At 39.3% G+C, this 20554-nt stretch overlaps 1 protein-coding gene across 3 annotated transcripts in view; it reads right to left on the bottom strand.

Moving 5' to 3' along the window:
• LOC146157507 (focal adhesion kinase 1-like) overlaps positions 1-20554 on the bottom strand; it is a 110294-nt gene that overhangs the window by 33033 nt on the left and 56707 nt on the right. For all 3 annotated transcript variants that reach the window (XM_083387853.1, XM_083387854.1, XM_083387852.1), the window contains 7 exons: positions 20057-20157; positions 19363-19463; positions 18650-18765; positions 18105-18205; positions 17272-17361; positions 16453-16597; positions 15832-15891 (listed from right to left, as the gene is read on the bottom strand). In XM_083387853.1, the coding sequence (XP_083243979.1) occupies positions 15832-15891; positions 16453-16597; positions 17272-17361; positions 18105-18205; positions 18650-18765; positions 19363-19463; positions 20057-20157 (714 nt within the window). The remainder of the gene's footprint in view (positions 1-15831; positions 15892-16452; positions 16598-17271; positions 17362-18104; positions 18206-18649; positions 18766-19362; positions 19464-20056; positions 20158-20554) is intronic.

Raw genomic sequence — 20554 nt, 5'->3', positions numbered from 1 at the left:
ACGACAACAAACATTTTCCTACAAGATTATAACAGATGACGACTGTTTAACACTGTTAGCGCTTGCCTGTTTATTAACGGACGCAATGCGGACCACTTTTTCAAGGAAGCCAATTTACAGAGTCACAATCATTTATAATGCAGTGGAATCGCCAAGCGTAAGCTAGCACTATGATTGACTCCATTTTCTTAGAACCTAAATAGCAACATCCTATACATTTTGCAGCTAGTATTACCGCTACGCATGCGTAACTCGCCTAGACTAACAAAAGGAACCGAAGTCAGTCGTAGCACTGCTAACTTTCCATCTTTAATACTGAGTCACAATAATTTATATGGCAATGGAATCGTCAAGCGTAAGCTAATACTATGATTAACTCCCTTTATACATTTGAGTTAATTTAATTAAGATTATTTTAATTTTAACAAGTCATTGACTTAAACCAAGCTACGATCAGTATAGTTCAGTAAGTCGAAAAGCAACCACGTTGCTCAATTTGCTACTATTTATCCATTGAATAAATAGCAACATCCTAAATATTTTGCAGCTACTGTACTATTACGCTACGTATGCGTAACTAGCCTAATCTAACAAAAGGAACCAATGTCAATTATAGCACTGCTAACTTTCCATCACACAAATAGAGCGTGAATGCGATTGAAAGACAACTTTCACTCAATGACTTCCGTTGATTAATCGCCCATAACGCCTCGAAACCATTTTGCCCGTAACTTTTGCGAGACGAAATCTAAGATAAGCAAACTCGGCGCGCCAAATTTGGTTTAGTCACAGCGCTAAGTGGCATCGGGCCTATAAGCGCCTAAAGATGCTCAAATTGCCTAAGCGCCAAAACACTGACGAAGCGACGTTATCCAATCTAATCTGGCATTGAGAAACGATCTCTCTGGGCAGCAAATCTGCCGCACGCGCCAAGCGAAAACAAGACTCGGCAAAAGAACGGGGGGACCGCCATTTCAGTAACTGTTCTGTTTGGTAAATGACAATGATTTGCTAAACTGTTTATTGATTTGTGCTCACTTTGCGATTTATCGATGTAGATACGCCATAACTTTGCCTTTGTTAATGATGTTCAAGAACACGGTAAAAGCAGTAAGAAAGTCAGAATACCATATTGCGCTAGGAAATAAGTATCTCGCTGCATTTCAAGTTAAATGGGCCAGTCTGTAAACGTATATCTTGGCTTCAAAGAACTAAAATATCCAATTATTTAGAATAGAGCACAGAAATGATAAAAAATGGATTCATAGCGTCGCAAATAAATAGGCCAGATATATAGAGTAGAGCGTTAAAGGTATCTCGCTCGGGGCAATAATCGGCTTTGAAATCTTGGGCCGCGCCGCGACACATTTACCGCGCATGCACGTCTTCGGCGGTACGCGACACGCGGTAAGTTATGCGTCGCGTAAACACGGTGGGCCGCAAGCAGGGACACCAAAGTAGCGTCGGGTACCTGTTTGTATTTACGTGAGGTCCTACGTCAGGCCCGAGATATCATCAGTGTTGTAAACAAGTCATTTTGAAATGACTTTTGTCCCAGTAAGGTCATTTGAGAAAAGACTCAAGTCCAAGTCTCAAGTTTTTTGCAAAAATAACAGGTCAAGACCCAGTTCAAGTCATCAATTACCCAATGGCAATCCCAGTCAAGTCCTTTCAAAAAAGTATTTTGCCAAGGTAACAAGTCAAGTCAGGGTCCATGTTACCCAATTAACCCCCAGTCAATTCATTTGAAAAATGACTCCAGTTATTTTTTTGCAAAAATAACAAGTCAAGTCCCAGTTAAGTTATTATAAGGACAAGTGAAAGTCAAGTCATTTCATTGACTGTTTCAACAACATATGTAATGTTAATATTAGCTTCACCAGGCGACATATCAATAGATATAACTCGCTGTTCTTGTGTAAACGAACTATAAACCGACGTTTCGGCAGCAGATACCAGCTGGCGAGAAACTCCAGGAACTCACCTTACAGCGGCGGGCATTTTTACCAAATAGTCGCGCCCAATGACGTAAGGTTCCAAAAAAAGCGCAAAAAGCCAACCTAACGTTCCCACAACTTAAAAAAACTGCGCAGTTAAAATTCGCACAAGTCATTTGTACAGGTGTAACTTGCGCAAGGGGTGTGTGGGCGGCAGCAGGCAAAGGCGATGTTTCGTTTTCGGTCACCCGATCTGGGCTGACCACAACCCGGTGTTGACGCAACAGGAGACACACAAGCGCGAGAACTCGAGTGCATATCCTGCCCCTTTGTAACACGAGCGTGGGTCCGCTGGTGTAGGTAGTTGTAGGGCTGCTGCTGTGCGACTTCCCTCGATGGAAGCGGTAATGGCTATTTTCGCGCCGCGCCGAAAAAAACCGACAAACTTCGACAACAACACGTTTGGTCAACATTGCGGGTTACAGGTTTGGGCTTGGGGATAAACACCGTGCACTGCAGTGCTCTAAAACACTTTAGTTACTGTTTTCAAATGACTTGACTTAAGTCTTTTTGGCAAAATGACTTGACTTGACGCGAGTCTTTTAGATAAATGACTTGACTTGACTTAAGTCTTTGGACCAATGACTAAGTCTTTTTTGCAAAATGACTTGACTTGACCTTAGTATTTTGGACAATGACTTGGGTTAAAATGAATTTCATTAGGCATTATTTATTATTACTTTCAATAGGCATTATTTAATATCAAATTGGGATATTTATCTTAAGTTTTGTACATAAAACAATTTGCTTGCTATAAGTTGCGTTTATTATTATAGCGTTTCATTTTTATGACAAGGACTTGACGTGGAATTGACTTGCTATAAATATGACTTGACTGGGATTTGAGTTGTTAAAGGTTTGATTATTTGTATCTTGTAGATCAAGCGACAAAGGGGACTACAAATAACACCATGGCGTAGTTTGCCTTCCGTACGCATACACGGAGAACAGGACGGTTAAACAACAACGCTTGTCGCTTATTCAATGAAAGATGCACCAACATAGGTTTGTTAACAACTGTGATCCCTTCGGAATGGCTTTCGGTGTACATTACGATTAGTGTTAAATCATTCAATCAACGTTTGGTGTTACAGCTGTGGTATTTTACTTTTTCACGCCGATAAAACACGTGTTTTGGTCACGCACAACATAAGGTATCCCTGTATAACGTTCGAAAGTTTGCGAAAACGCGGTTTCACCTGTCAATCAAGTATTTTGTAACGACCATTGATTGATAAATTCTTTCTGTGGTTAGAAAATTTTTCTTGGCCATGCTTTCTTACCACCTTCACTGATTTCTGCAAGCTTCTTAATACTACCTACATCCTGTGTTTAACACTACTGGGCGATGGTCTACAATTCTACCACATTTTCGTCCTGCTGTTTATATTGCTTACATTATTTGGGTTAGGGTGAGAGTTAGCGTTTGAATTTGATTGGATCAGTATAATTATCATATTTATTCCACATTTATTTCTTCCTTGCAAATTTTAATTCTTTTCACTCGATCCGTTACTGTAAAAAAGTGGCAGGATTCTAGACCAGTGCCCACTACTGAAATAGCAACACAACAAAAGCTTTTTTCAGTGAAGGTAAAGTTTGCAGATAAACAACAAGAACGGCCATTCATCAAACTGAACTGTTTCGTCTATTTTGATCATTCTATGCCTTGAGCCTGCAAAAATAGGGCCAGGCGTCCTGAAGCCACCTATATGAAGCTTCCTGAACTAATTAATCGCAAGTTCACAGGTCACACGAGATTGGCATATTTGCATGAAGAGAATGGTTGTATTAATAGTTAAACTGTAACGCTGCAAGGCCAGCCTTGAGGAAGTTGGATCTCATAAAATGAGACTTAATTTTGGCGCTGGTCTAGAATTCTACCACAGCGTTGAAACAATTAAAAGCAACGCACAACATTTGGGTTAGGTTGTCGGTTGGTGTTTGGGTGAGGGTGGGCGCAAGTAATATTATTTAATAATATTGATCAACTTAACCAAACCCAAACGCTAAACAGCACCCTAAGCCAAACATTTTGCGTTGCTTTAATAATTGTATATATTAATAATGTTCGTTGTGGTTGGATTTTATACCTAACCTTTCTCAATCGCCTTGTTTTCTCTGGAACACTGAACGGTTGTGCCGCAAAACGTATACACAATAAATGGTCGGGAGAACCGCAAAATCGCTCGCAAACTTTTAAGCGCAAAACACAGCCGCGAAAATGAAAGCAAGGCCATTACACAGCGCATTATCGCAAACGCAGCTCGTGAAACTATCGCCTCCCGCGGCCTAAACCTATAACAACCTTGGCTCGAGCTATAGAGGAGTTGTAAACAGAAGGCGTGCAATCCAAACAGCGAGCAAAAAGCCAAACCCGGTCCGTTTTCACACACTCGAAACTTAGAACAGAAAAGTTGTTTCTTAAGCCTGTCCTGCTTGCATCATTGATCGACAGATTCGGTGAGTCTGTCATGGCTTTCGGTGTACTAATGATACGAAGTCGTAATCGTTGGTCGAAAAGCAGCTTCAGAAGGGATAGATCTCTGTTGTTGAACACATATCGTGAGTACGAACCTCACCACAAGCTAGTTATTTTTCTAGCCTGTCTTACACCACTGATCGACAGATGCGGTGAGTCTGCGATGGCCTTCGGGGTAATAATTATACGGAAGCCGTAATCGTGAGCTCGTGAGTTCGCACCTCACCACAAAGCTAGTTGTGTTTCTAGCCTGCTCTGCTTGTATCATTGATCGACAGATTCGGTGAGTCTGCAATGGCTCTCGGTGTACCCAGAGTAAAATACAGCTAATTATACTTTAAAGCAGAATACGGCAAACTATGGCCAACGCTGAGAATCTACTGTATCTCTCTTCACAGATCGATCACGTGCGTCCGGTGAACAACAGAGCTTCGGCCACCTGAACAGGACACAGAGCACTATTTTGGTCGCGACGTCCGGCGCATCTTATTTAAATGCATAACATTACGGCACGAAGCATTGGGCGGCCCCGAGGCGGTCGTTACCCCCTTTGTATGCCAATCTGCTGATTGCTTAGGCCCCCCTCCTACTTGGTTATATCGTAGTTTAGATATTTTCAAATTCTTTGCGAAACCGCCTTCAGTTAGGTATAATTAAAAAATCCGCCCAACTAATAGCAAAAAAGCTGGTTTCGTATGCTGCCTTGCGACTATATCGTTGGTTCAGATATTTTCAAAATCTTTGCAAAAACTCCTTCAGGTATATTTAAAAAATCCGCCAACTTATCGCAAAAAACGTTAGTTTCGTTTAGCAAAAACTCTTGAGTATATATGCGCGTGCTTTGCAATGCGATTATATTGTTAGTTCAGATATTTTCAATTCTTCGCCTTCAAACACGTATATTTTAAAAATCCGCCAAATAATGTGAGGCGAAATTGCAGGCTTTAAATTAAGGCAAACACGGAAGTAGGCGCAAATACGAAACTGCTTAAATGTGCAATTGTCTTCCTACAGTTGAAAACCAAGCAATGCAGCAGAAAATAGTAAGCGGAAACGAGCTGCAAACCTTCTCTCTGCTGAGCTGCTGATGTTGCCGAGAAAAAATACAACTCCCACAACTTACAAGAATAATGCCAGCCCGGCAAACGATGGGATAAACACCCAATAAAGCCCGAAAGTGGAAAACACTGCGGTTTATATGGGAAGCGATTTGCAGCCCACTTAAAATTGTTCTGCAAGTTTGACAATTGCCATTTTCACAACGCACACTTGATGGGCAACTTTGTCCTCACTTCAGCCAAAAATGTGCAAATAACCTCTTTATGTCGAATTTAAGGCTGTAATATCCCCTTTTATTCGGAAGAATGCTCTTATTCGATTTGCTGGGCGGTTATGCATTAATTGGTATGAACAAAACGTAGACGAACCACTTCTATGTAGCGAAGAAATATAAAAAAAACTACCGATTTGAGTGAAAACAGCGCTCATACGCATCGGCTAATGCAACTTTTAGCTGTGGGTTTCCGGTATCATTGTCGATACTCGATACCAGGTTAAAGTGTCGCTTCAGTTAGTCACAGAGTTTCACAGAAAGTTTCTAACAGGTAACATAATGCGGCCATTTCATTGCAGATTGGCTTCAACACATAATGAAAATACCAAAGCCCATACAGAAGTAGGTATCGTTTTGAACGTTTCGAATAAGTCTTTTCAACATGTTCAAACAATACCTACTTCTGTATGGGCTTTGATATTGTTATTACGTCTTACTACAACCTCCAATCATTATGCTCCAAGGCTTTAATGCAGCACTACGACAATAACCTGCCGGTAGTGTTTGTTAAACAGTGGGCAGCGGCGGTTAATTTGCGCTAACAAGGTAAAACGCGACTGTTCGCTTCTCTAAACGAGCAAAATCGCTTGAAGGGGAACTTTTTCGGGTCTTGTATCCGGAAGGGTCGAAGCGCACATTATGTGTCACAATGGCGCTCGGTATGACTCACAATGGCTTCCACAAATCGCGTCGCAATCTTGAAACGACGGACCTCGCCTTTGAAGTCACGTGATCCGCTCGTTAAGCTAACAACAGCGACGTCTGCTGGGCGATACCTTAACGTTACGTCACCCTGTTAATGCAGAACAGTTATTACAAAACTATGTGCCGCGGCAAGCTCGTGTGACTCGAGAGATTGTCAAGTGTGCCGTAAAACTTCTTGTAACTTTTGAAAATAAGGTATTTGTATTAAAATGTTAGACGTGAATACGCACTATCCATTACAAATTAATAATATTGAGACATTTACATTAGTTTGTCGTGTGTTAAGTGCGATTGTAAAATTACTCTATTGTTGTTCTGTTAAAAGTGTGCTGTGAAATATTTAAGTTTTTTAACTGTGCCGCGAGCTAAAAAAGCTTGAGAACCACTGATGTAGACACAAATTCTTGTACAGGTAGAGTCATTTGCAACCATACGTGGCAAGAAAGAGTGAAGATGATAGGCCTGATGAAATTCTGTTCTGTGTCTTATGATTGTTTGATATTTATAGTTTAACTAACCCGTTTTTTTTTGTACAACAATGATAATGGTGCTAATAACTAGATAAGCTATAACAGCCTGATTTTACAGAGCTAAAGACGTATACGGCTGAGCTGTTCTATCCGTCTCACGATCTAACTTCGATTAAGTTAAACGAACTAACCAGTCCAAAAGGCCAACAGTTTACCTGAGTTCTCAGCTACATACTAAGAAATAAACCTCACTTAACTTCGAAAAAAGTTTAAAGTTTGAATCAGTAGTAAACGAACTAACCAGTCCAAAGGGTCACGTTTTTTTTCTGAACTGTTAGCTACAAACGCAGGAATAGGCTGCGCTAAACATCTCAGAATTTCTTCGAACCAGTAGGAAGCGAAGCCATGAGTCGACGACAGTTGTATCTTGTTAGTTGTAGCAACATGACGTTGACAACAATTTCCAAATCGCCCGGGTCAAAACCGAGCGAACACTTTGAAGACAGACTAACAACCGCGGCATAGCTGGGCAGTTAGCAGCTAACACAAAAGGCTCTCGCATCGGCATCATTGCTGGACAGTTTAAACTACCGCTCTTAACGCATTCTTAACCACTTTTTATCAAGTTGAGTATATCTTCACACGTTGGCTGGTTAACGCAAAACCGCTTCAAGGGTAGTTCTCGAAGTGTGCCTTGTAAACCAGCCACAACGCACGTTCCAAACAGAGCACATACAAGATGGGCGCACGACCGCAAAACAAAGAACGTAGAGTGGTGGAACAAACAAATGCGAGCGTCGAACTAGGCCCTATATATCGCTCTCGAGATATCAGCGAAAGTTCGAAAATGCACTTGACCTGTTGTGTGTACGCAAACATTCAGAACGTGCGGCTGAACCAGATTTTTAGCCGACTAGTGCTTAACGACTTGACTACACAAACTACGATTATATGGGGGAGAAGAGATAACGTTTCGCATCGGCCTGCGTGATAATTCTTTCGAGTAATTTGTATAGACTTCAATACGCTGATGTGAATTTCATTTGAAAATAATTCTACCGGCAAAATTTTATAGTTTTTCAGAAAACGATTTGTCCCTTTGCTTGGTATGAGGATTACAATGAAATGTATCTCTTTCAAACTGTGATGTTTGAATTTGATATTATTTTTAGGCTTATAGCCTTAAGGGAGACAAAATATTGGGTATCTGGGTTAAAAAAGTTTCAACGTTTCGACCAGCTATTTGGCCAATCTTCTTCAGGGCAATATAATTGCAATTATAAGGAAAAATAAATAAATATATTCTAGGCAAACAATCAAGGAAAAAACACAACGGACTATGTTTTAAACCACGAGGCGAGCCCCGATAACCTGGATAATGAGAAAAAAGGACAATTTCACAATTGAAACAATGCCTGGTAGCAACAGTATATTCAAGAAATTTCAACTAAGCTGCGCTCTTTTTTAGTATAGTTGGGCAGTATAGAGAAGCCGGTGAGCTAAAAATTGCCATAAGTGCCCAAACGCGGCCATCTACGCCTATGAAAGAATTTCAACTTTGCTGCGCTCGCCTAAACCACGCGTAGATGGCGAAGTTTCTATCACAATATTTACAAGCGGGCCGAAGGCGGAAACCTCGTCGGTCGTCGAACGGATCTTGCTGTTTGTATAAGGCTCACTTGAGAGGCGGCTTTTACATTTTGCCGAAAGTATTAGGAAGCGCGACCGCACCAACACAGTCTTAAACGGCAGGGCGTGGAGAGCCAAAACTGAATTAGCCTTAAAAAAACTAACGCTAAATAGTTATGAATTATTGTGTCCTACCCTATAACAGTGGTCGGCATTTTTTTTAACTGCGGCCTAAATTACTGTTTTCAGAGAATGAAGGCTCACTACGAAAACAATGGCGGATCCAAGATTGTTTGAGTTTCGGGCATGCACACTTTTTCAATTATTCTTAAAAACACATATCGTTCTTGACCGAAGTTGTGCGCAAATATTCAGCTAAAGGCCAGTCTAAACACGAAAAAAATACGTTGCTTCGTTTTCCATTGGCAAAACGTCCTGAAGGCCTTACGATGCACTAATGAGCCAAGATAAAAATTGCTAGCCATACAAACTTTTAAAATACAGTACAATGAATGTTCGGCTATCACGCGGCCCACAACTACATAATAAGACTAAACTATAAAAAAAAGCTAAACGTCGACTAAAAGTTGGCTATACTTTATGCTTTACTATATATTTTCGCGTACGTTTAAACACAACCCCCTTGCAGTATTAACGCGTAAAGAGCTGCAGGAATTAATTGCAAGCATAAATTTAAGAACCTCAATTTACACTTATATAATGTAGTCGGTTTGATATTCACAACTGATAGAACAAGATAAATATTACGGAAGAAACCTCAATTTATTACTATACTCAACAATAAAGGCACCGGCAAGCAGTTTGCTTGGAGTGGCTTACGACATACTTTATCAAATTTGACCCACGGTGATTTGTCGCTTACGTAATCTCAGCAATATTGAAACAAATTCAACTTTAGTCCCTGATAAAATTCTGCTGAATAAAGCGTTCGTTTGCTGTTTATCTAAAAACTTAGCGACATGACGTACCCTGCCGCTACTTAGCACAGATATGAGTTAAGTTATTTACTCGCGCTTGTGTTCTACTTCGTGCATAATAATTGCTTCCATTTCTACTTTGACCTGATGAATCAAAGTTTTCTTTCGAAAAACAAAATCTGCCTGAATCCGAATGGTGAAAACAAACGATTCTGGTTGCACATCAATGATAAAGATTAAACTAAGTAAAGAACTTAGCAAACCGAAAATCAGTTTGTTTGGATGTTACAAAAAGATAAATATATTTCGTTATAAAAGCATCTTCAGTATCTTAATTCGAATTTTGAATGATTCATCCTGATGAAGCACGGTTGTGCAAAACCTTGTCAAGAATTTAGTACAGTTTGTCTTCAAATAGTGCCACCTGATTAAACAAATACGGCCATTTACAATGATAAGTAAAGTTGTGCAATGTAGCGCCTATGCAGTCAGTTGCAGCCAATTATTACTTCTGAAGTTTAGAACTGTTCTGCGGCAATCACAAGTTTGTGGACATCGGGCGAAACAAACGAAATAGTACAAAAAATGTACCACGAAATAGAAAACCCTACACTGCGAAAACGGAAAAGGGAAGTTGATATTTTTCATAGCATTTTATTTACTTCAAGTCAGGCGTAAGCGACGCACGCAAGTGCATTTAAATTTCTTCGAAATCGCAAGGGGAACGCAAAACGTCATTTCACGACACGTAAGCGAAACTACAAGCCGATTAAAGGCACACAATCTAAACGAGTTAAACTTACACAAACTCAAGTTTCGTGTCGTGCAAAAATGCCTCTTTTTATTTTTCAAATTCATTTCACAAACATCGTGTTTTCTACCGAGTATCCAACCACAGGTTTATTACAGTTAGCTCTTCGGTCTTCGCAGTGAGTAAGTTATTTTTTTTCCATTTAAATATTTTCTTTTGGCGTAAAATACCACGACCGCTGGCTAGTTGACGTTTGCTTTAAAATGCAGTCACCTTTAACCAATTTATGAGTCGATTTCAAAGCTCTCTTTTGTTCAAGTTTTGTGCTTTTTCCACAAAACGCGATAAGTTTGCACAGCTGCAATAAATGCAAACAAAAAGTAAGCGGGAAAATGGTAGCAGACTGGTTTGAAAGCACCCAAGCAAAAACGGTAGAAAAAAAGACATTGGCGGCCGACTTGGACAACTTGGTACTCCTAATAATAAATTTCAAAGCCAAAAAGGTCATAGATCGGCAGCATCTTGAGACGTTTCGATACGAGCTTGTATCATCTTCAGTTAGTGACACTTCTAATCTAATCTGTGAATTGCTGATGTGCTCTAATTCTCGTTCTATTTTAATTCGGATTTTACTAAAAACGCTACTTTATCCAAAGTCGAAGCAAACAAAAAAAAAAAAAAATTAAAACATAACACACACTTCGTAACTACTTTTTATAGTCTGTATAGGAAAGTGTAGGATATTGCTAAAACGTATAAAAATTGTCATTTAAATTTTGAAACTAAATTGATTGGGAATGATGAAATGTAAGTCTAGTTCAAATTCTAGTTTAAACTGTGTATTTTAAGAATTCTGGATCTCTTAATTAAAATTTAATTTGAGAAAACTAAAATTATCACATTTTAGTTCTAATCTAAAAAGGCAAAATAAACCTTGTTGTTCAAGTCTGATCGGTGGGGTTGAAAACGATTGCTTTAAATACGTTTTTAAACACCAGCCGAGTAAAACCATCAACGCTCCTGAACTGCAGTTAAACCTGAAATGCCATCTGCCATCCGGAGGTGGCGACCGCAAGACGAATCAAGCGTGTTTAAACCACCTCCATCGGCAACGCTAGCCTTATTTGTCGAGAGCAGCAAAACGGTGGCAATGGACTCTTTAAAACGAGGCAACAATGGCAGCCTTGTTCCCGTTGTGGTCACCTCACCAAAGCCGCGTGACTCTCTCAAGACTTGTTAAATACACGGCGTGAAATCGGGATAGGCCCGACACGGCGTTTTAGCGTTAAAACTACAAGGAGTGCTGCGTAAAGTACAAAAACTCGTTTTTTTCGGTTCGGCTGCCGTTTATATTTTACTTCTAGGGCGGCGTGTTTTCAAGATTGAAATCGCTAAACGCAATTTTGCAAACTCCACAAAACTAAAGAAAGAAGTCCGCATCTGTATTCGTTGAACGGTAACGCAATAATTATTAATTTCATTCAATGATCAACCCAAAATAATTTCGTTGACTTTTCACTAAATATACACCACGCTTCCTTTAAAGTTAGTTATTTATACTTATATTTCGACTTTTTAGTATTTTGGCAAAAAGTATTTTAACTATATACTGCGGATTAGCCTTGCTCTGTCTTCCATTAAAAAGCAGATAAAAACGCAATCTTGATGAACAAACTGATACTCATCGTTACACGAGAATATGCTGTGATTGGGCCAACGATATCAGATATTTTCAGAGCACACCTCTCATTACCCAAGATAAGGTTAAACACCACATTGTAAGACTTAATGGAGCATCCTACAGACTGTTAACCCTGACCAATAGAACGCACCAGCGCCCTGGTTTATCGGTTTATCACTGGATAACAAAACTATCTAGGTTTCCATGATTCATTTGTCGAGTGACAAGGCATCACGCACACAACAGATACATTAACCTTATGCCTGAACCAGCGCGGTAAATCACTTTACATTGCGCATCAGCAAGACATATTGTTGCGCACTCCCAGCTATGGCAATGCCTTTTGATTGTGACGTCACAAAAGCGCGGCACGACGTCAGAGCGTCATGACAATTTCGAGAATAAAACGAGAGCATCGGATATTGCGTGCGATGGGAACTTAGCGCTAGCGTTTGGCGAAAGTCCCCGCTTTGCTCTTTCGAGGCGTCGGTTTTAGTTGATTATAACCCGACTGGCGAAAATCTGTACCAGGGGTGGCCAACACGCGGCTCGCGAGTCGCATGCGGCTCTTCAACCGGTTTTATGGCGCCCTTTGACTCCTGTTTCATTTCATATTTTTTTTTAGATTGTAAGTCAACTTCGGTTAATTTGTCGCCAATTGACTTTGTCACTGACTTTTGCAAGCCTCCACATGGAAGAATATCATACCTGACCTGTTAAGTACTATAACACACAATTTTTCGTGTTTATTTTGGTGCGTAACAATCAAAATAAATCTGGATGAACAAAAATACAATATCTGTACAGGTCAGCAAGAAACGGTGTGTTTGTAGTTATTTCTGCCCATGCGTAAGGTGTGGCTCTTTGCGCTTAACACAGCAGAAATGTGGCTTTTGGTCGCTGACTGGTTGGCCGCCCCTGATCTGCGCAAACTCGAATGGCAAGCGCTATTCGTCTTATAGGTTGGCTTTAGGTCCGATAAACGAGAGTAAAGGCCCGTTTACAGTCAGCTGCACTGAGCTTCAGTTTAGCAAAGCGTGAAACGCTCGCCACAATAGAATTTAAATGCAAATTACGCTTTGCTCAGCTCAGTGCAGCTGTATGGTGTAAACGGGCCTTAAAGCGTATAATTTGCCAAAGACATTTGAGATTAAAGACGCTTTGATGAAACTAGAAACTAACTTGAAAAACTTAAATAACAGCTTGTACTACAAGGCCTAAGGAATTCCATTTTACAAGAAAGCCGACACTCGCTTATAAAGCACCTAAAAAAAAATGATCTTCAAAGAAATAATTATGTTCTTTATGTTCGGTTACACGGATCAAGGCAGTAAACAAATATGTAAAGTTTTCGTAAAAAAACACCACATCTCCTAACTTTGAGTAACAACAACAAAAAATGCAAACTTTTTCAATTTTAAAACTTTTTTGTATTAAACGCAATAATTTCTTGAAGGATAGATAAGTGCAGTAGTCCCGTCCCGCATTTGACCCGAGCGTTTCGTGCAATTTAACGTTTTCGTCTTTTTCTGTTCCGAAACGACGTCAACGAAGTACACCTACGAGGTTCACCGTTATTCTGGGAGACAAACTTGCACGATCGGGGGGAACTGGCACCCAGCATCAACTGTGACGTCACAACAGTAAAGGACGGGCGACGGGACGAATATTACATGTTAAAAAAAAAAATAAAATATTATACTCCACTCTAGCGAGGGGGTCGCGTCAGAACGTGACGTAACCGTACCGAGGGTGGCCTGTGCCAGGTGAACTAGAACAGCGACCGCTATGACGTCATAAAGGTGTGACGCGCCCCGTGTTGTGTCGATGTCGCACGGCCGCAGCGGAACAAGGTTACATCGCGACAGGCCGCAAAGCTACGAGTGTCGCAAGCATAAGAACTAAGCGCAGAGGAGCTCTTCATCATCGGGGTCTTAACAATGACTCAACAGGCGCTTCATGGGAATGAACCACGCTAGGTCGTGTTCCACAAATGCGCGCCCAGGTAGGACAACACACAGAGCCGCACTAAATTAACTCAGCGGTTCTCAATCACTGGGCCATGAAAACGTTTGAGGTGGGCAACAGACCAAAAAAAAAGCCAGATTTATTGAGTTTTTAGTTTCGTTTGTGTCACTATACTTAATTTTACAAGAATAACGGTTTGGGGAGGAAATAAAAAGGAATGTAAAGTTATTGCTCAGCCACAAGTATCTCACTAATGCACGGTTGAATAAATAATAATCTGTTCCGATATACGTTCTGCTGTTTATAGTTCTAAACCTATTTTATAATTGTTTTTTTATAAAAAATGATTAGGCCTCAGAATTTCTGTTCAACGAAAATGGGCGACGAAAGAAAAAAGGTTAAGAACCACCGGCCTCAGTAGAAGAAACCAGATTGCTGCTACAACGGGCGAAGTTTTACTGTCTGTTTGCTCTCGCCGCCGGAAGACGAAATGTTGGGAGACTGGATCGATGACGTAATGCGCATTACACGCGCTCACACACACAAACGTGCGCGCACGCACTAGCACACATGCACGCGCATACACCGCAAACTTAAAGCCGCCGTCTTGTGTTTACCTTGCGATTCGCGAGCAAAACCCTCTGAATTGCCAAAAGTTCATTTCCCTAGCTCCGTTGTACAGTGATGCCAGACACGCATTCATTGCACTTGTAATAAATTTAACCAATTGTGCTTATTTGACCATCGGACATTTCTAGAAATTATCTGTGTTCATTTTAGCAGGTGGTTTTGTTAATCTTCTTATGTACAGTTATGTCGACACGCAATCATTGTATGTAGTAGAAAGAAAATTGCGTGTCACACAGCCATTACTCCATTTGCGTACAGCGCCATAATTGACCGGAAGGCCTGATATCTTGAATATATGATTTTAGGTCATCATCGAATAGCAGCGTGTAGCGAGTGTGTGCATTGGCGCCAGAAAATTAGTCATCAAATCTTGCTTCGATTTTCGCTTCCAAAGATAGTAATTTGAACGCGATGTCTTGAGTCAAAACAGCTTCTTTCGGTTTCACATATGGATAACGCAGGAATACATTCGCGGTATCGAACATTTTTCGTTCGTCTTTGTACTTACCAGCTTAAAAGCATTACCCTATTTGGAATGCAAGCAAATATTTGACGCTCCTGAAAAATCCTTTTTGGGGTTAAGTGTGTGTTTACTTGAAAGTCGCTTTCGGTCTGATGAACTTGGCGGTTATTTTGCCAGGTGTGTTTTGTCTCTTCTTTCAGTCAAGATGGCATTCACAGTAAAACTTTTTTTATTCATAGTATTTTTTTTCATTCATAGTAAAATATATATATTGTTTTTCGTTCAGTAAAATATGTTTTTGCATTCACAGTAAAATATTTTTTTTTTGATTTATGGGAAAATATTTTTTTTTGCATTCACAGTAAAACTTTTTTTTTTATTCATAGTATTGTTTTTCGTTCAGTAAAATATGTTTTTTGCATTCACAGTAAAATATATGTTTTTTGATTTATCGGAAAATATTTTTTTTTGCATTCACAGTAAAACAGCCCAGTTTATCTAACCGGCACCACACTACTGCCACCTAGCGGCCATTTTCATACATTTAAAACTAATATATAATTTGCGTCAATCAAGATTTGCAGTTTCAAGTCAAGTTTTAGTTCACTAAGTTTTTTAGTCCGCTTTCACACCATGGTGCAAAGATTTTAGTAAACACATAAACATAGCATGTAAGGTTTTTTTTTTCGTGAGACTGCAACCTGATGTTCGTTAAATCAATAAAAAAACGCAGCAATTAACAAGTTTTATTAATTATAGCAACTAAGAATTAATTTCAGCTTACCCTAATCGTTGCTGGATTTCATCGAAGAGTGGACGCAAACCGGGATCGTAATTCCAGCAGCTGCGTAACAAAAAAAATAGTTGCTTTATCACAACAACACATTTCAGTTTGTTTCCGCATATGTGACGTAAAAATACTTCATTGAATTTTTATATAGGCTAAGGCTTATGAAACTGAGGATAATGTAACAAGTTTTAGGGGGCACAAGTAGATCTGCTTCTAACTAAATTATAGTTTTACTGACTTCATACTTTGACTGACAAATAGCAAGCCCAAATAACGTTAATCAAGCTTTAGTTTTTGTCTTTCAAGAGATAGATTTCGGAAATACACGAAATTAACATACTATATGCTATATGAAGTGCGGATCTAGTGTTTTTGGAACATACTCTTATTAACAATGACATGCAAGAATGCAAGAGATGCTTGGATAAACACCATCTATATAAAACTTGCAATATTTGTATTACCTACAATCTTGGCGTGTATTAAGGGTAATTATTAAGTTAGAATACTATCGTTTTGTTAAAAGCGTGCCTCGAAACATTTTTGATTTTCCTAGTTAGCAACACAAGTGGTATGTTTTACATGTTTCAAAAAAGCTTTTACAGACGAACTTACCCCAGCATGAGGTGGTAGAGGGGTACGGGGCAGTTGGTGGGCATCGGGAGTCGGTCCCCGGCCTCGATTTTACCGATGACGTCATTGTTCTTTACCCCCTGGAATGGCTTCACCCCCAGCATTAGAATCTCCCAGCAACACACGGCTGCAAAAAAGTACATCTTATTGTTGTATTAAAATGAATCATTCGAATTAAGAAGTTAACTATTTTAGTATAGGCGAAATATACGTTTCTTTAAAAATGTCAGATCATGTCTTTTTTCGGGATTTTAAGTTTTAAGTTTTATTAATGCTTATTTTCGTATAAGGCGTATATTTATGGAATTTCGACTAAAATTTGAATTGGAATTACATTTGAATATTCACGATTAATTTAATTTAAATCGCAGTTTATTATGATAAGAATGTGAATGTTAAATATTTGTTGGCTTATTTTGATATGTTATAGCATAGCTTAATGCTTTCCAGACTGTAAAAATCACCCACAAGTCTTTCCGACCAAAGCGTTTTAATTCAAATTCTTTTTTTCGACTGAGATACTAAAAATTCCGTTGGACAAAGTGGAATTGTTTGGTAAAATCCGGATAATATTAGAACTAGAATTTGAGCACACAAGCAATTCACAAATTAGATTAGAATTTGAATTAGACGAATTTTACTTTAATCCATTGAATTAGAAAACTAGAATTATCTAGTTGTCAAGTCTGGAACAATGCATATGCATTTCACGTCCGCTAATCGTGCTACAAGCAACATATACAGATATAGCCCCACCCAAAAAAAGGTTAGCCTAGTCACACTAGTACGAGCAAACCTTACCGAACATCCAAACGTCAGTTGCTGTGGTGAATCGTCGGAAGTTGATCGACTCTGGTGCCATCCATTTGATCGGCAGTTTGCCTTTCGAAGCTGAACACCAACAAACGTAAACGTTAGTCGTACAGAAAGTTACATAGGGTTTACACCATAACTACTATCGACACCTAAATTAGGAATAAAGTCGTCAATTACCTTTTGATACTTTGTTAACCTGTCTTTTAAATCTCTTAAAATATAATCATTTTTTGTCGTGATTTTAACTTTTTTATTTATTTTGTTAAAAGCATACTATAGGTATTTTTTTTTCAAAATTAACCTGATAAACACAGTTTTATTCTTTTTTTGAAAGTTAAAGATTCTTTCATTTAGTTATTTACCATTTTTGTAATTCTCTAATACTCTTGGCATATGAAGTAAAGGAAGTTAAAGTCCATTAATGAAAATTAATTAACCGACAAATTGTTGATTTCGATGTAACCTACGGTTACCTATCAAATGGATTTTAACTGAAATAGCGCAGTAATAAAGGTATTCAACAATAAACATTGCACTAAATTCTTCCATGAAATTAGCTGCAAAATGCAATAAAACATCATCGCGCAAAATATGTTTGTGCTCGGCTAACAAATTGCAGGCTTCATTCAATACAGGCGTGATTTTCTGGGATCCCAAAAACGCACCTTGGCCGCTTCGAAGCATTAAAATTACAAACTTGACAATGAGAAATTGACGGTATCGCAAATGACACTGGTTACGAAAAATAATATCCCATAGCCGCGTGTCAGCTTTACACGTCAACTGACTAAACATTACGCTTGACAAGTTGGGTTTACCTGTGTAGTAGTTCTGGTTCTCCATGTAGCGCGAAAGACCGAAATCACCCAATTTCACGCAGTCGGGTTGGGCAACCAGGATATTGCGGGCGGCCACGTCTCTGCAAAAAGCAATTGTGAGTTTATTTTTCTACAACTAACTGTTAAGTAACAAAATGAGAGTTTTACATTTACCTGAGCAAAGAAATAAATTACAGTAAAACATATTCTGTGTCTTCAACTCAGCATACCCGCGACCCCTAGGACAGTTCTCGCACCCCTTTGTGCACCCCTGGTAAAGAAACCCTATTTTCCATGATTCAGCATCCTTGCACCCCCTTGAAACAGTTCTCGTACCCCTAAGAAACCCTGTTTTAAAGGGATGCATTGAGCGTCTTATAATTAAATGGTTGTCTTAACAAAAAGTCTTCTTTAACTCAGTGGACAGTTTAGCAACCTTTTAAATTGCCTGTAATCATCATAGCCGTTATGTTTCACTAAATAAAGGCAGGTAAAGCCCCTGATTTTACCATGTAATTTGCAATATAAGGCAAGGCAGCACCGACCTGTGTACAAACTTCTTGCGTTCCAAGTAACAGAGTGCTTGGCTGAGCTGATGTGTGTACGAGATGAGCATCGTAACGTCGAGACTCTGCTTGTTCGCTTGCAAGTAGGACCGCATCTGAACAAAAGTATTCCAACCGTTAGTATGTCGATGCCGGGTTGTTTTTTCACTAACACGGGTGCAAAACCTTTGGCTATTTGGTTAACAAGTGTGTTTTTATGACGGAACCATCCGATCCGTTACTGAAGTCTTTATCAGTGTACAGGAATTTATTAACAACACCAAAGCTTACTATTAAAACAATGTCATTAAACAGAAACAACATCAGTGTTATTTAAACTCCATTGCCTAACACAAAAAGTAACTAACAAGGTGAGATTCTACCGCGACAAGTTATAGTAACACCAACTGCGCGACACCATGATACGAAAGTAACAAATTGTTGCAAATGTTGTATAGGCTAAATGTTTTTTTTTGTTTTTTTTTCATATTTATAAGTGTTTTTGATAAACTGGGATATATTTTAGTTATAGGGTTCTTCTGCTGCTTAAACAGTAAACACACAACCTTAGAAATACATCATTTCCAGGAAACATATTTTTGTAAGTTAAATTAGTTGTAAATGTTTTTATTGGCCTGAACGAACGTCACTTGCAACAAAACCACAAGGGCGACGTCTAGCGGAAATGCAAAAATTGAAAAAAAAACGCTCACCTCTCCGTATTTGCAAAATTCCATCACAATCCAAACGGGATGCTCAGTGCAGACGCCGATCAGTCGAACGATGTGCTGGTGATCGAACTGACGCATCGTATCTAAAATAGTTGTAAAAATGCGTAAAAAGGCGTTCAAAGGGGCGTACGGGCCTGCTCGAATGCTTTACAGGTTACAAACAGGTTAGTTATTTATAAGCGGGTATTTATAAAAGTACATCACTTCAAGGTCACTTTTCTGCCACGTTTATTCGTAAGTGCAATATTTACTATCTTTAAAAAGCGGAAAAGCTATATATACTTATATATAAAAACAGTGGCAACTGGCAACCTACAAAAACTATAAACTATTTTGACATTGTCGCCTTGGCGTGTAAAGTGTACTACGATTCTATAGCATGTATTTCACCCATTTGCATAAATACGGTATTTAGCAATCCACCTATTGGGGTTGTCATATAACTCATCCACCCACCATACATGGTTAGAAAAAAGCCACCATTTGCTATTCCGCCTTTACAATTTACAGTATATCAGTTTCAAAATTTGGTACTGTGCACGTCGGACTCGGGACTCAGGTAGTTTTACGTGGTCTTACTCGAGTCCCGAATCCGAGTCCGACTCCAGCAAAACAAGCTGACTCCGCAAAGTCCTAATTCAAATGCCCCAATAAATGAGAGTCGCCTGAAACTTACGAGCTTCCTCTAGTAGTCTTTCCGCCAGACCCAGGTTGTCCTCGTCACCTTGGAACTTGCACGTCTTGATCGCAACCGGCATCTCGGAGTTGTCGCGCGAACTAAAAGTCAATTGGTTTGTTAAAGGAAACCACGATTCGTCTATATAGCGGATTAAAACGTTGGCTAACTTCATGCAAAGTTAGTAGAATATTACCAAATCTAAAGTTCCATCTAAAGGCGTTCAAAGATAACATTAAAATATAAATGCGTTTGCATGGAACAGAATGGTTGTGGCAAGTAAGTAACTCTTAAAAATAAATTTCAAAGCCAAAAAGGTCGAGTAGATCGACAGCATTTTGATTAAGACGTTTCGATAAGAACTTGTATTATCTTCAGTTAGTGTGGCTGAAAAGCAAATAAAAGCATCACTTATAAAAGGTAGGACGCAATATCTACTCGACCTTTTTGGCTTTGAAATTTATTTTTAAGCTACATTACAGATCCGTGCATAGTGTA

This window comes from Ascidiella aspersa, chromosome 4, assembly GCF_963924565.1.
Source record: "Ascidiella aspersa chromosome 4, kaAscAspe10.2, whole genome shotgun sequence".
NCBI classification, from domain to species: domain Eukaryota; kingdom Metazoa; phylum Chordata; class Ascidiacea; order Phlebobranchia; family Ascidiidae; genus Ascidiella; species Ascidiella aspersa.
This window is presented reverse-complemented; position numbering and strand designations above follow the sequence as displayed.